Source organism: Oncorhynchus tshawytscha, linkage group LG19 (assembly GCF_018296145.1).
Source record: "Oncorhynchus tshawytscha isolate Ot180627B linkage group LG19, Otsh_v2.0, whole genome shotgun sequence".
Lineage (NCBI taxonomy): Eukaryota > Metazoa > Chordata > Actinopteri > Salmoniformes > Salmonidae > Oncorhynchus > Oncorhynchus tshawytscha.
Genome location: NC_056447.1, coordinates 25,035,447 through 25,047,771, shown reverse-complemented (window position 1 = coordinate 25,047,771; position 12,325 = coordinate 25,035,447). Strand labels below are relative to the sequence as shown.

The 12,325-nt window shown below is 41.9% G+C and overlaps 1 protein-coding gene across 5 annotated transcripts in view; it reads left to right on the top strand.

Annotated features, from left to right (window-relative positions):
• The first annotated feature begins 531 nt into the window (after window positions 1-531).
• The window catches only part of LOC112218528 (core-binding factor subunit beta), a 36,118-nt gene continuing 24,324 nt past the window's right edge, over window positions 532-12,325 (top strand). For 2 of the 5 annotated variants that reach the window (XM_024379388.2, XM_024379387.2), the window contains exons 1-3: window positions 533-967; window positions 1,552-1,638; window positions 3,803-3,919. In XM_024379388.2, the coding sequence (XP_024235156.1) occupies window positions 890-967; window positions 1,552-1,638; window positions 3,803-3,919 (282 nt within the window). In that variant the 5' untranslated portion in view covers window positions 533-889. Of the gene's footprint in view, window positions 968-1,551; window positions 1,639-3,802; window positions 3,920-12,325 lie in introns of all 5 variants that reach the window. The other 3 variants (XM_024379390.2, XM_024379389.2, XM_024379391.2) reach the window with 2 other exon arrangements.

Here is a 12,325-nt window from a genome sequence, read left to right as displayed (position 1 = left end):
GTGTGTGTGTGTGTGTGTGCGTGCGGTGTGTGTGTGGGGGAGAGAGAGAGGGACAGATCACAAAGTGCCTCAACATTTCCAATTATCAACAAGCAGCACTATTGCCCTTGGCCTTAATTGATATAAGGAGAGGAAAGAGATGGGGACCGGGTTTCCAAATCTTTAGCTTTACATGCAACTATTTTCCAGGAATTCAAATGTTCCTCAACATTAGGGTACTCTCATATGCCTCTTCTTAATGTGCCTCCCAGAGATACAAATATTTGCCTTGAGTAATTGTTTCAGAAGCCTTGTCATTTTCCAGAAGTCTTATGCTTATGGAAAACATGTCTTCACAAGGTAGGCCTACTGATCCAAATAATTTACGAACTAAGATTTGTTTTTTATGTCTCTGGGCTAAGGAACATGAGACATGGACATATACATAGGAAAGCTATTTATTGTGCTCTGAAGTTTGTTAAATTCAGCGCATGCGCACTGGGGATCAGTAGTGAGGAGAATTGTGAATGGGGGGAGTATTTTGGGTGTACAGTCATAAATCGGACTCCGAGGAGCCAGGAAGTATGCAGCGCGACAGATAAAGTCGAGAGAGCGGGCGTTTGTTGTCAGTGGACGGGGATCACACGCTTCAGGGTGAGAGGGAATTATAGCAGAGTGCGAAATTGAGCCTAATCCATTGCAGTGGCAGAGACTGACCACTCAGTAGTTTACATTTGAAAGCGTGGAGAGATCACGACCCTGTTTACAATTAGGTAAATATTACGTTAGCACATTGCTACGAAACAAGACGGAAGAGAATAGAAGCGGGATTGCTGTTATTTCACGGCAAAGGTTTGTCTTGCTCACAAAACAATTAGAATCTAGGAACATTTCTCAGCAAAGCTTCAAGATGCCTCGGGTGGTCCCGGATCAAAGGAGCAAGTTTGAAAACGAAGAATTCTTCAGAAAACTCAGTCGGGAGTGCGAGGCAAGTCTACTCATTGGATACATTTTATCTGGTGGCGGAAACAAAGTACCTCATAATGTGGAAATGCACGTTGCGCTGAGACAGCAGAATAGCCTTTTTATTATTTTCTTACTGAAAGATGGATATGGTTTCCATTATAGATATGAAGCACTGTTGAATTTATCTGATACGTTATTTCATATTTTAATGTCTAAATGAGCCTACACTTTTCAAAAAAGTGGAAGAGTTATGAACTATTTTTAGTTTTCATTTGTTTTAAGTCCATCAATTTATCTGAGTCGCTCATCACCTCACTGCGCGAAACACTGACATTCACGGTGACTTTGCCTCATGGCGAATGTAAATTTATTTCCCATATTGTATCATTCAATAGGCTAAATGGAGATGCATTTGAATTAAATTAATCTGATACCTCGGAATTGTAAGAATTTATAAAAATAAAGACGTGTCTCAAATTTAGACTATCATCTGAGCCATAAAGTGAGCCATGCCTTCACAGTAAAGTCTATTCATCCTACTTACTTATGTATTTTTTTCCCTCTGGGATTAACTTTATTGATGCATTTTTCCCTTCATATTTTCAGATCAAATACACAGGTTTCCGAGACAGACCGCACGAGGAGAGGCAAGCCCGGTTTCAGAACGCTTCTAGAGACGGTCGCTCAGAAATAGTGAGTAAACATTTCTGTTCAGCATATAACTGCGATAATAAGACTTTAATCAGACATCATTACACTAACCTTAAGTGTTTGTCAATATGTTGCATAAATAGACACCCGGAACGGAACTAGACATTTTACATGCCTAGTTAAATAAAGGTTAAATTTAAAAGAATTCTAATAAAACATCAGCCAAAACATTACTTAATCCTTTATTCTCTGGCAAACAACACAAAAAACATCCTCATTACATTATTTCACAAAAAAAAAAATCATAACACTGTAATATGATTAATGTATCAGGTGTCTGACAGACATGGCTATTAAGGTCTGCCTCTGTCTCAATAGCCTTTTGAGGAGAGAAACGCAACAGGGGCATTGACAATGACTGAAGTCGGTGCAGAGCTGGTCTGGCGGCACAGACAGTGGCTACATAAAACAGTCCCTCTGCTCACTCCTTTTTCAGTCATCACGATATTTTCACGTAGGCTACACTCTTAAGTAAAGGACTCTGTCCCTGGAAGAACCTTTGTGGGTTCTAAAAAATGCCACACGGGGAACCTCTCCAGTTCAAAAAGGTTCCTTTGAAAAGGGTATGTTTAAAGGTTCAAACTGGACCTTTTTGTGATGGGTAGGGTTACATTTTGAACCTTTTAATTGTAGAGATGGCAGCCTATCAAAAGATTACCCGTTGCAGCATTGAAACATTAAAGGTTCCTCCAAGAAACCCTTCAACTAACCAAAGGTGCAAATACGAACCATTGACCTCTATGGTTCATTGAGGAACTCCAGGGGTTCCTCTGGGTTTACTCGAGTCCCCGTTCATTCTAAGAGTGTACTAAGGTATTTGCTGTAATAAAGCAAACATTTTATTTTTTATCTAGGCCTATTACTTATATTCTTAGAGTAATCTAACATTTCACTCTTTTTGAGTCAGATTTTTAAAATAGTTTTGGTAAGCTAATTCAAAACAAGAATATTTCCTCATGCCATTAAACAATAATGTGACATTGCAGTGTATTCACTGCCATTTTCAGACAAAAAGATTCACAAAGATATTCACAATAATAATATTGTGATTAGGCCTACTTCTAATTAGTTCTTTTTTTGTGATGAAAGTATTTTGGCGCTTTATGAGGATTGTTTGATTTGTTACTGTCACTGTTTGTTCTGGGTCCTAAACCCTACCATTCACCCAAGTGTGTCTATTTCAAAACACAATTATTCTGACTGAGAAAGCCATTTGAATGTTTAGTGTAAATGACCACCACCTAAAATGTTAGTCAATGAAATACCTTCAAATAGACTCTGTTAATTAAATAAGGCAGAATATATGCTATGCACATATAGCCTTAGTAATTATATGGTCATAACATTTTCTTTTGTGTCAGTATGTGTTTTGTGTATTCTGCCTGTGTTGTTTTTTCCTTTATTCTGTTTGAAGTAATGCTGTGAAAACAACAGAAAACATTGTGTCCATGTTTAGAGCTCAGTTGTTTAAAATCTTTACCAATGAGCTGGTAAATTCCATAACATCAACCAAGCACAGGGAACATAATTCAGAAGAAATCATCTAGATCCTGTGACATTAGTGTCAGGCAGGGTCTACTTTTAAGCTATTATTGATTTTCCTTCCGTCTTTCTTACTGTATTCCTCCTATCTCTCCCTCATTCAGTCTCTCCCTCATGCCATCTCTCCCTCATTCAGTCTCTCCCTCATTCAGTCTCTCCCTCATTCAGTCTCTCCCTCATTCAGTCTCTCCCTCATTCAGTCTCTCCCTCATTCAGTCTCTCCCTCATGCCATCTCTCCCTCATTCAGTCTCTCCCTCATGCCATCTCTCCCTCATTCAGTCTCTCCCTCATGCCATCTCTCCCTCATTCAGTCTCTCCCTCATGCCATCTCTCCCTCATGCCATCTCTCCCTCATTCAGTCCCTCTGTCATTTCTAAAGTCAGTTCTCTATTGCCCAGTATTCGAACAGCGAGTGTTGGTAAAATAAAATCAGATGTGCGTAACTCTATACTCCAAATAGAGAAAATGATGACTCTTGTTTTTTTGTTGGGAGCGCTGGCTCCAGACACTAGTCTCTCTGATGTGAAAAAGAAATGACGGGCTGCATAATTTATGCTCGGGCCCAGTGTTCTGATCCTGTTTGTATTGATTTCCCTCTAAAAGGCTTTTGTGGCGACGGGCACCAACCTCTCGCTGCAGTTCTTCCCAGCCAACTTGCACGGGGAGCAGAGGCAGACGCCCACACGAGATTATGTGGACTTTGACCGGGAGACGGGAAAGGTAATCCTGACATCTCTTTTCTTTTCTCTTCTTCTCTCTTCTCTTTTTATCCTCCCTCTAATCTCATCTGTTCAACTTTTGAGAGGTGATTTTTCTTAACCTCATCTATGACACTTTTTATTTCCCAGACATTTCTGTGAACTCATGTAACCGCACACTAATGATCTGTAAAGAGCTTGGTATGGGCTCGAGGTATTCCTAGAATTTTTCACCAAACGTTGAGGTTGATCTCACGACAGTTTGATTGAATCCAGGCTGTTGATTCAGATTGATATGTTTTCTGGGTGGGATAAACCATGGGCTTTCCGTAATGATATGTTATTGCTTCACACAGAACACTGCCCTGCCGTCCACTTAAAACCCCACTCTTCACTGTTTCTCCTATTGTTTTTTAGCATGCCCATTTTTCTCACTATAATTCCAACACATTCTACCAACTCCATGAACACACGACTACAGTATGTGGTTTCCATCAAAGCCATAAGGAAGGAAGATGATGACACTGTTCCAACCATATAAATACAATCATAGTTATATGGTAATAGTATATTACAGTATAGTATAGTATAGTATATAAATAGTAATTCTATAGTAAAGCCTTGCTTTTCCTGTGATTCTGACAGTACTGCAGGGCAGGACTTATTATCCAGGGTTTATTATCCAGGGCTTATTATCCAGGGCTCATTATCCACGAGGTCTACAAAGACCACATTCACAACTACAAGAACTCACTTCCCACAACCAAATCTGCTTATTTCTCCAACATCATAAGGAATGAACAAGGAAACCTAGGAGGGCTCTTCTCAACCATCAACAGACTTCACCGCCCCTTGGACAACCCCTCTCTCACAATCACCACGACCTCTGTGACAGTTTTCTGGCATCCTTTCAAAACAAAGTGGAGGCTATCTATCAACAGCTGCAACAGTCTCACCTTTCAGTCGGGCTTCCGGGCTATGCATAGCACTGAAACTGCCTTGGTAAAGATAGTGAATTACCACCTCTGTGCTTCTGATGTTGGGAACATCTCCATCCGCATCCTCCTGGACCTGTCTGAAGCATTTGACACTGTCTGTCATCAGATTTTAACTGACCACATGGAGAGGCTTCTTGGAGTTTCCGGAACAACCCTTGCCTGGTCCCAATCTTATCTATCTGATAGACAACAGTTTTTCTTCCTTGGCAACTACAGGTCTGCCCCAGCCGCTGTATTACAAGGTATCCCACAAGTCTCAGTGTTAGGTCCATTACTGTTTAGTATTTACATGCTAATCCTTGGTCAGATCCTCTGTCAATTTGGACTCAGATTTCACTGTTATGCAGATCACACATCTACATCCACACAAAACCCAACTCCACTTTGTCACCCCCCTCTGTTGTTGACTGTCTCCGTGAAAACTTGGATAAGCAATAATTTTTTCAAACCAAACAACAAAACAGAGATTATGCTCATGGGCCCCAACTCCCTCATTAACAAACTGGGTCGACGGCTGCACCATCCACTCCAACTCCACAGTCAAGAACCTTGGTGTTACATTTGACCCAACTCTGTCATTTGAACCCCACATCCAGAACATCACCAAGTCAGCCTTCTTCCACCTCAAAAAAACATCTCACGACTCAGACCCTCTCTCACTGACCCAAATGCTGAAACCCTCATTCACACCTTTGTTTTATCATGCCTAGACTACTACAACGCCATTCTCTACGGACTCCGCGCCAAAACACGAAACAGACTTCAACATATTCAAAATTCAGCTGCACGAGTCCTCACACACACCAGACTTTGGGACCACATCACTTCCATCAAACTCCACTGGCTTCCAGTTCAATATAGGATCATCTTCAAATTGCTCATGCTCACCTACAAAACCCTCAATGGACTGGCGCACACATACCTTACTGACCTACTGCATCCCTACACTCCCACCTGTTCACTGTGCATCTCACACACTGCGCTCCTCACCCTCCCTCTCACCAGGCTCCGCTCTATGGGAAACCAGGCTTTTAGCAGTGCAGCTCCCCAACTCTGGAACTCCCTCCCTCTCCATGTCAGAACCTCAAATCCATACACATATTCTAAAGACACACCTCTGCACACAGGATTAGCTTTTATCCTCTGTCTAGTTCACTTAGCTGGTTAGTGTGTCATCATGTCTAGGCGTTCTCCACAGTTAGTCTGTCCTCATGTTTAGTGTACTTTTATATACTTATTTAATATGTGATTTTATTGCTTTATATACTACTGATTTGTTGTGAATGTCAACTGACTTTGTGTGTCGTGAAAAACGCTTAAAATAAAATGTATTATTATTGTTACAGGCGTGTTACGGTGATGCAGCCATGACAGCTGATAGTCCATGGGACTGTCTCCAGGTCTTACCAACTCTGTCAATGTCAAGTCAAATCAAAATATATTTGGCACCGAATACAGCAGGTGTAGACTTTACCCTGAAATGCTTAACTACGAGCTCTTTCCCAACAATGCATAGTTAAAAAGTAAGAAAACTTTACAAAAATAAAAAACAAAATAGTCACACAATAAAATAACAATAACAAGGCTATGTAAAAGGAGTATCAGTACAGAGTCAATGTGCAGGGGTACGAGGTAGTTGAGGTAATTGAGGTAATATGTACAGTGCCAGTCACAAGTTTGGACACACCTACTTAGCCAAGGTTTTTTTTTTTTTTTTACATTGTAGAATAATAGTAAAGACATCAAAACTATGAAATAGCAGATATGGAATCATGTAGTAACCAAAAAAGTGTTAAACAAATCAAAATATATGTTAGATTTTAGATTCTTCAAAGTAGCCACCCTTTGCCTTGATGACAGCTTTGCACACTCTTGGCATTCTTTAAACCAGCTTCACCTGAAATGCTTTTCCAACAGTCTTCAAGGAGTTCCCACATATGCTGAGCACTTGTTGGCTGCTTTTCCTTCACTCTGTGATCCAACTCATCCCAAACCATCTCAATTGGGTTGAGGCTGGGCGATTGTGGAGGCCAAGTCATCTATGCAGCACTCCATCACTCTCCTCCTTGGTCAAATTGCTCTTACTCAGCCTGGAGGTGTGTTGTGTCATTGTCCTGTTGAAAAACACATGATAGTCCCGTTAAGTGCAAACCAGATGGGATGGAGTTTTGCTGCAGAATTCTGTGGTAGCCATCCTGGTTAAGTGTGCCTTGAATTGTAAATAAATCACAGAGAGTGTCACCAGCAAAGCACCCCCACACCATCACACCTCCTCCATGCTTCACAGTGGGAACCACACATGCAGAGATCATTCACCTACTCTGCGTCTCACAAAGACACGTCAGTTGGAACCAAAAATCTCCAATTTGGACTCATCAAACCAAAGGACAGATTTCCACCGGTCTAATGTCCATTGCGCATGTTTCTTGGCCCAAGCAAGTCTCTTCATCTCATTGGTGTCCTTTAGTAGTGGTTTCTTTTCAAATATTCAACCATGATGGCCTGATTCACGCAGTCTCCTCTGAACAGTTGATGTTGAGATGTATCTGTTACTTGAACTCTATGAAGCATTTATTTGGGCTGCAATCTGAGGTGCAGTTAACTCTAATGAATTTATCCTCTGCAGCAGAGGTAACTCTGGGTCTTCCTTTCCTGTGGCAGTCCTCATGAGAGCCAGTTTCATCATAGCGCTTGATGGTTTTTGTGACTGCACTTGAAGAAACTTTCAAAGTTCTTCACATTTTCCACATTGACTGACCTTCATGTATTAAAGTAATGATGGACTGTCGTTTCTCTTTGGTTATTTGAGCTGTTCTTGCCATAATATGGACTTGGTCTTTTACCAAATAGGGCTATCTTTTGTATACCACCCCTACCTTGTCACAACACAACTGATTGGCTCAAACGCATTCAGAAGGAAAGAAATTCCACAAATTAACTTTTTATAAGGCACACCTGTTAATTGAAATGCATTTCAGGTGACTACCTCATGAAGATGGTTAAGAGAATGCCAAGAGCATGCAAAGCTGACATCAAGGCTACTTTGAAGAATCTCAAATATAAAATATATTTGGATTTGTTTAACACTTTTTTGGTTACTACATGATTACAAATTTGTTGTTTCATAGTTTTGATGTCTTCACTATTATTCAACATTGTAGAAAATAGTAAAAATGTTAAAAAAATCCTTGAATGAGTAGGTGTGTCCAAACTTTTGACTGGTACTGTATGTTTTCCATGTCCGGCCACGACTCTGAGGAACATAGGATATTACAGTTGTTCAGATCACGTTGATAGGATAGATCGAATGGTGCTCGTCAAGTTTATTCTCCAGTGATTGCATGTTCACCAAAAGAGCGGAGGTTAGAGGCGGTTTATCCACTCACCGACGTGGACTCGTCAGGTATCCCGCACACTGGTATCCTCTATAACGACGCCTCTTCCTTCTTTGAGTGTTGGGGATTTGGGCCTGGTCCAGGATGAGCCCTACTGAATAAAGTAGGTGATAAAATGATTATCTGAACCATTAAACACCACTGACTGATTGCATCCCTTCTATTTCCATGGAGCACTCAATAAAACAATGGGAAATATACATATTTTAGCCCTGAAGATTTGACTAGTCATTGTATAAAGATGACCCAAAACGTTATATTTGTTTAACAGATTAGATAAGGAATCTTAAAACTTGACACCTTTGTTTCCACACCAATGAAGATGCAGTGTTTAGAAGGATTGTATTTTTTGTAATTGTTTTGTTTGTGTATTCATTTGCTCCCTTGGAGTGCTCGTGGCTGTTGCCGTATGTAAGGTGTGCCAGAGGCCCCTGAAATGTGCTCATTAAAAATGCATCCGTGAGAAATCGATGGACCTTTCGGCTCAAGGCTGACGGACTAATCTTTGCCCATTAATTATTTAAAAAGGCGTGACTGGGAGTTGTCAGGCGTGCCGAGCACTTTACAGATGAGGCGCTGAGTGTCTAGGGCAGGGGCCTTGTAGTAACGCTATCCCCTATCCCCTCTAGCAGGCTTAGAGAACACGCAGTTTTAATGAGCCCTGGGCCCTCAGTCCCTCCTATTCCAAAATAAGCCCCAAGGAGCTCCTAGTCACAGCCACGCTCCTAGCACTGTCACCCTACACAAACACATGCACTTTTGAACACGCGCACGCACGCACACACACGCACACACGCACGCACGCACTCACTCACTCACTCACTCACACACACACACACACACACACACACACACACACACACACACACACACACACACACACACACACACACACACACACACACACACACACACACACACACACACACACACACACACACACACAGGGTATAAATCCCAAGACGGGTGCTACTGCTCTGCTCCTTGTCATAAGTACTTCTCTTTAGGAACTAAGGTGGAACCTACTTGGAGAACGTATGATTTTTCTCTGGGCTCCCCGTCCCTCCCTCCCCCTTGCTGCCTCCCTCGCTCCCTCTCACTTTACCCCTATCTACTCTACCTCCCTGCAGAATAGTGGTGTCAGGCTGGGAGGGATGTTGCGTACGCTGCAACCTCTGCTCTTAATTAGTGTGATTGTTAACCTTCTACACAAACACATATCACACTGCCTGGCTAGGAGACGTTAATAGACAGAATGTCTGCAGTGAAAAGTGAAAGCGTGTGGCGTCAGTGGTGTCAGAAGAGGAAACGTGATGACTGGTTCAACTGAAATAACGCAGGTTTAACCGGTTTGTGTCTGCTGCTGTATTCATTCAATAGATTTTAAAAAGTCTGAAATAAAAGAGCAAACTGTGGAGGTGAAATATTGAAGCATTTCATGAAGTCCTTTAGCCAGTGGAACATGCACTGTATGATTTGTCAAAGATCCTGGCCTAGCTGTTTTCATGGGGGAACTGTCCAGGTGTGGCCTATAGATACATCAGCCATGTCTCTGTATGTATGGCATGTTCCCCCTATGCCCAGTTGAAGTGTGAGGTCCCTAAAGAGCATATAGCATGCAGCTCTCCCCTCACCACCACCCAGCGCCAACCCAGAGTAACAGATGAATAGGGAGCAGTTATAATATTCTTTCCATGAAAAGTGAGTGATTTTATGGGTCTTGGTGTTTCTGATTGATGGAGTCAGAACCAACCACAGCGCAGTGTGAGCCCAGGGACTCTCTCTCTCTTTCCCTCTTTTTCCCTCTCTTTCTCTCTCTTCTGCCCTCGCTCACACTATAGCTCTCTCTCTCCCTCTCCCTCTCCATCGCTGTCTCTGTCTCTTTCTCTCTCTCTCTCTCTCTCTCTTGGTATCTTTAGGTCTCTCTATCGCTCTCTCTTTATCTCTTCTGGTCTCTCTCTTTTTTGGTCTGTCTTTAGGTCTTTCTATATCTCTTTTGTGGTGTTTCTCTCACTCGCTGTTCAGGTCTCTCACTCTTGGTCTCTCTCTCACATTTCTCTCTCTTGCGCAGGTGAATAAACCATTGAAAACAGACGGTGCCAGCAGACCCCCCCCCCCCAGTAGAGCTTAAGTACAGGCTCTGAGTGTCACTACAGGCTAATGGGAACCAGCTGTGTGGGAGGTTAATTTTAGCGGTAGCTAGTAGGGCTTGGGGAGGAGCTGCTAACCCTGTCCCAGCCAGGGGCTCCCAGTAGCCAACTGTTTTGTACCAGAACCCTGGTCAGTCCAGTGGATCATCCACACTGCCCTAATGGTCATGGACCCTAACTCCCTTGTCCAATATTAAGTTGATTAGATTGGAGTGCCAAAGGATAGCCTTCAGTGCCTTCAGAAAATCATCAGAGACAGAAATGAATACACAGCAGCATACTGTTCAAAATTCACAGAGCAGAACAGGAAGTTGTATAACTGCCACAGAAGCATCGAGTATAGAGTCCTTAACTCAGGTCCTCATACTGTGACAGGCAGCAGAAGTGCAGGGTGTTTGAATTTCTACAGTAGCAGACCGGAGAAGGGGGATGATTCAATGTGTCGTAATCAATTATTAATCTGTTCCAAGTGAAGTTAGCTTACCTCAGACATGAGTTCAGAGAGATAAGGGGTCTCTGATGAGGATCCTCCATTGATGCCAGTGGTGGGAAAAGTACCCAAATGTCATACTTGAGTAAAAGTAAAGATACCTTAACAGAAAATGACTCAAGTAAAAGTGAAAGTCACCCAGTAAAATACTACTTGAATACAAGTCCAGAAGTATTTGATTTTAAATATACTTAAGTATCAAAAGTAAAAGTATATTTCATCTCAAATTCCTTATATTAGGCAAACCCGACGGCACAATTTTCTAGTTTTTTAAATTTACGGATAGTCAGGAGCACAATCCAACACTGACATAATTTATAAACGAAGCATTTGTGTTTAGTGAGTCCGCCAGATCAGAGGCAGTAGAGATAACCAGGGATGTTCTCTTGATAAGTGCATAAATTGGACCATTTTCCTGTTCTGCTAAGCATTCAAAATGTAAGGAGTAAAAAGTTAAGAATGTAGTAAGTAAAAGTAAAAGTAATCAAAATATATATAGTAAAGTACAGATGCCCCAAGAAACGACTTAAGTAGTACTCTGAATTATTTTTACACCACTGATTGACGCTTTGTTGTTATGGAACTGCATTGATACTGATGACTCACCATGGGATTGTAGAGCATCTCTTTAGGCTAGGTCAAGAACCTCTACACAGACTACCTGGACTGAAGTCATGCCCATTTGATAAAATAGGATTTTTACTGTAACAAGAGAAGGGAAGATAGACTCTTAAATATGAACTCTGTCTCCTCAACTCAATATTATTGAAATATGAGACACTTAGGGTTTTGGAGCGTGGTTCAGTTTTAAGAGTTTAAGAGATATTATGTTTGGCATCTTGTCCAAATATCCCTCTCTACTCTGTTCATCAGTAGCACTTGTGTGTGGTTTCCCTTTATACAAAGCACAAATTGGGTTCTGTCTGCATGGCCATGCCACAAGGTTGGGTTTGGAGGCTTGTTAACTGATTGTCTTCTTGCTGCTGGTGTAGACCATCCACAGTGTGCTTCCACTCTGTGTTAAGAGCACAAATACATGAAGAAAGTGGCAGAATGACTCCTAAACCTTTGAGTCTTGGTATTACAGCAGTAAGCCATAGTGAGACTGTGTAGGTGTGTTGGTGTCTGTCATAGGGCTAGAACAGAGAGAGACAGAGAGCGGGCCTCAGAGGCAGCAGACTCTATAAATCTTTGGCCTGTCTCTGGATGTAAGAATTTTCGCTCGGGGGCAGATAGCACAGGGAAGATTCAGAGTAAATGACTCCATTATGAAAGGGACTGCAGTCTGAGGCGTCACCACAGGAATTGGAGTTTTAATAGTTTTGTGTTAAAGCTTCTTCGCTTGTTCCCAAGACCAGCCAGTGTGTGAGTGGGTGTGTGTGTGTGTGTGTGCGC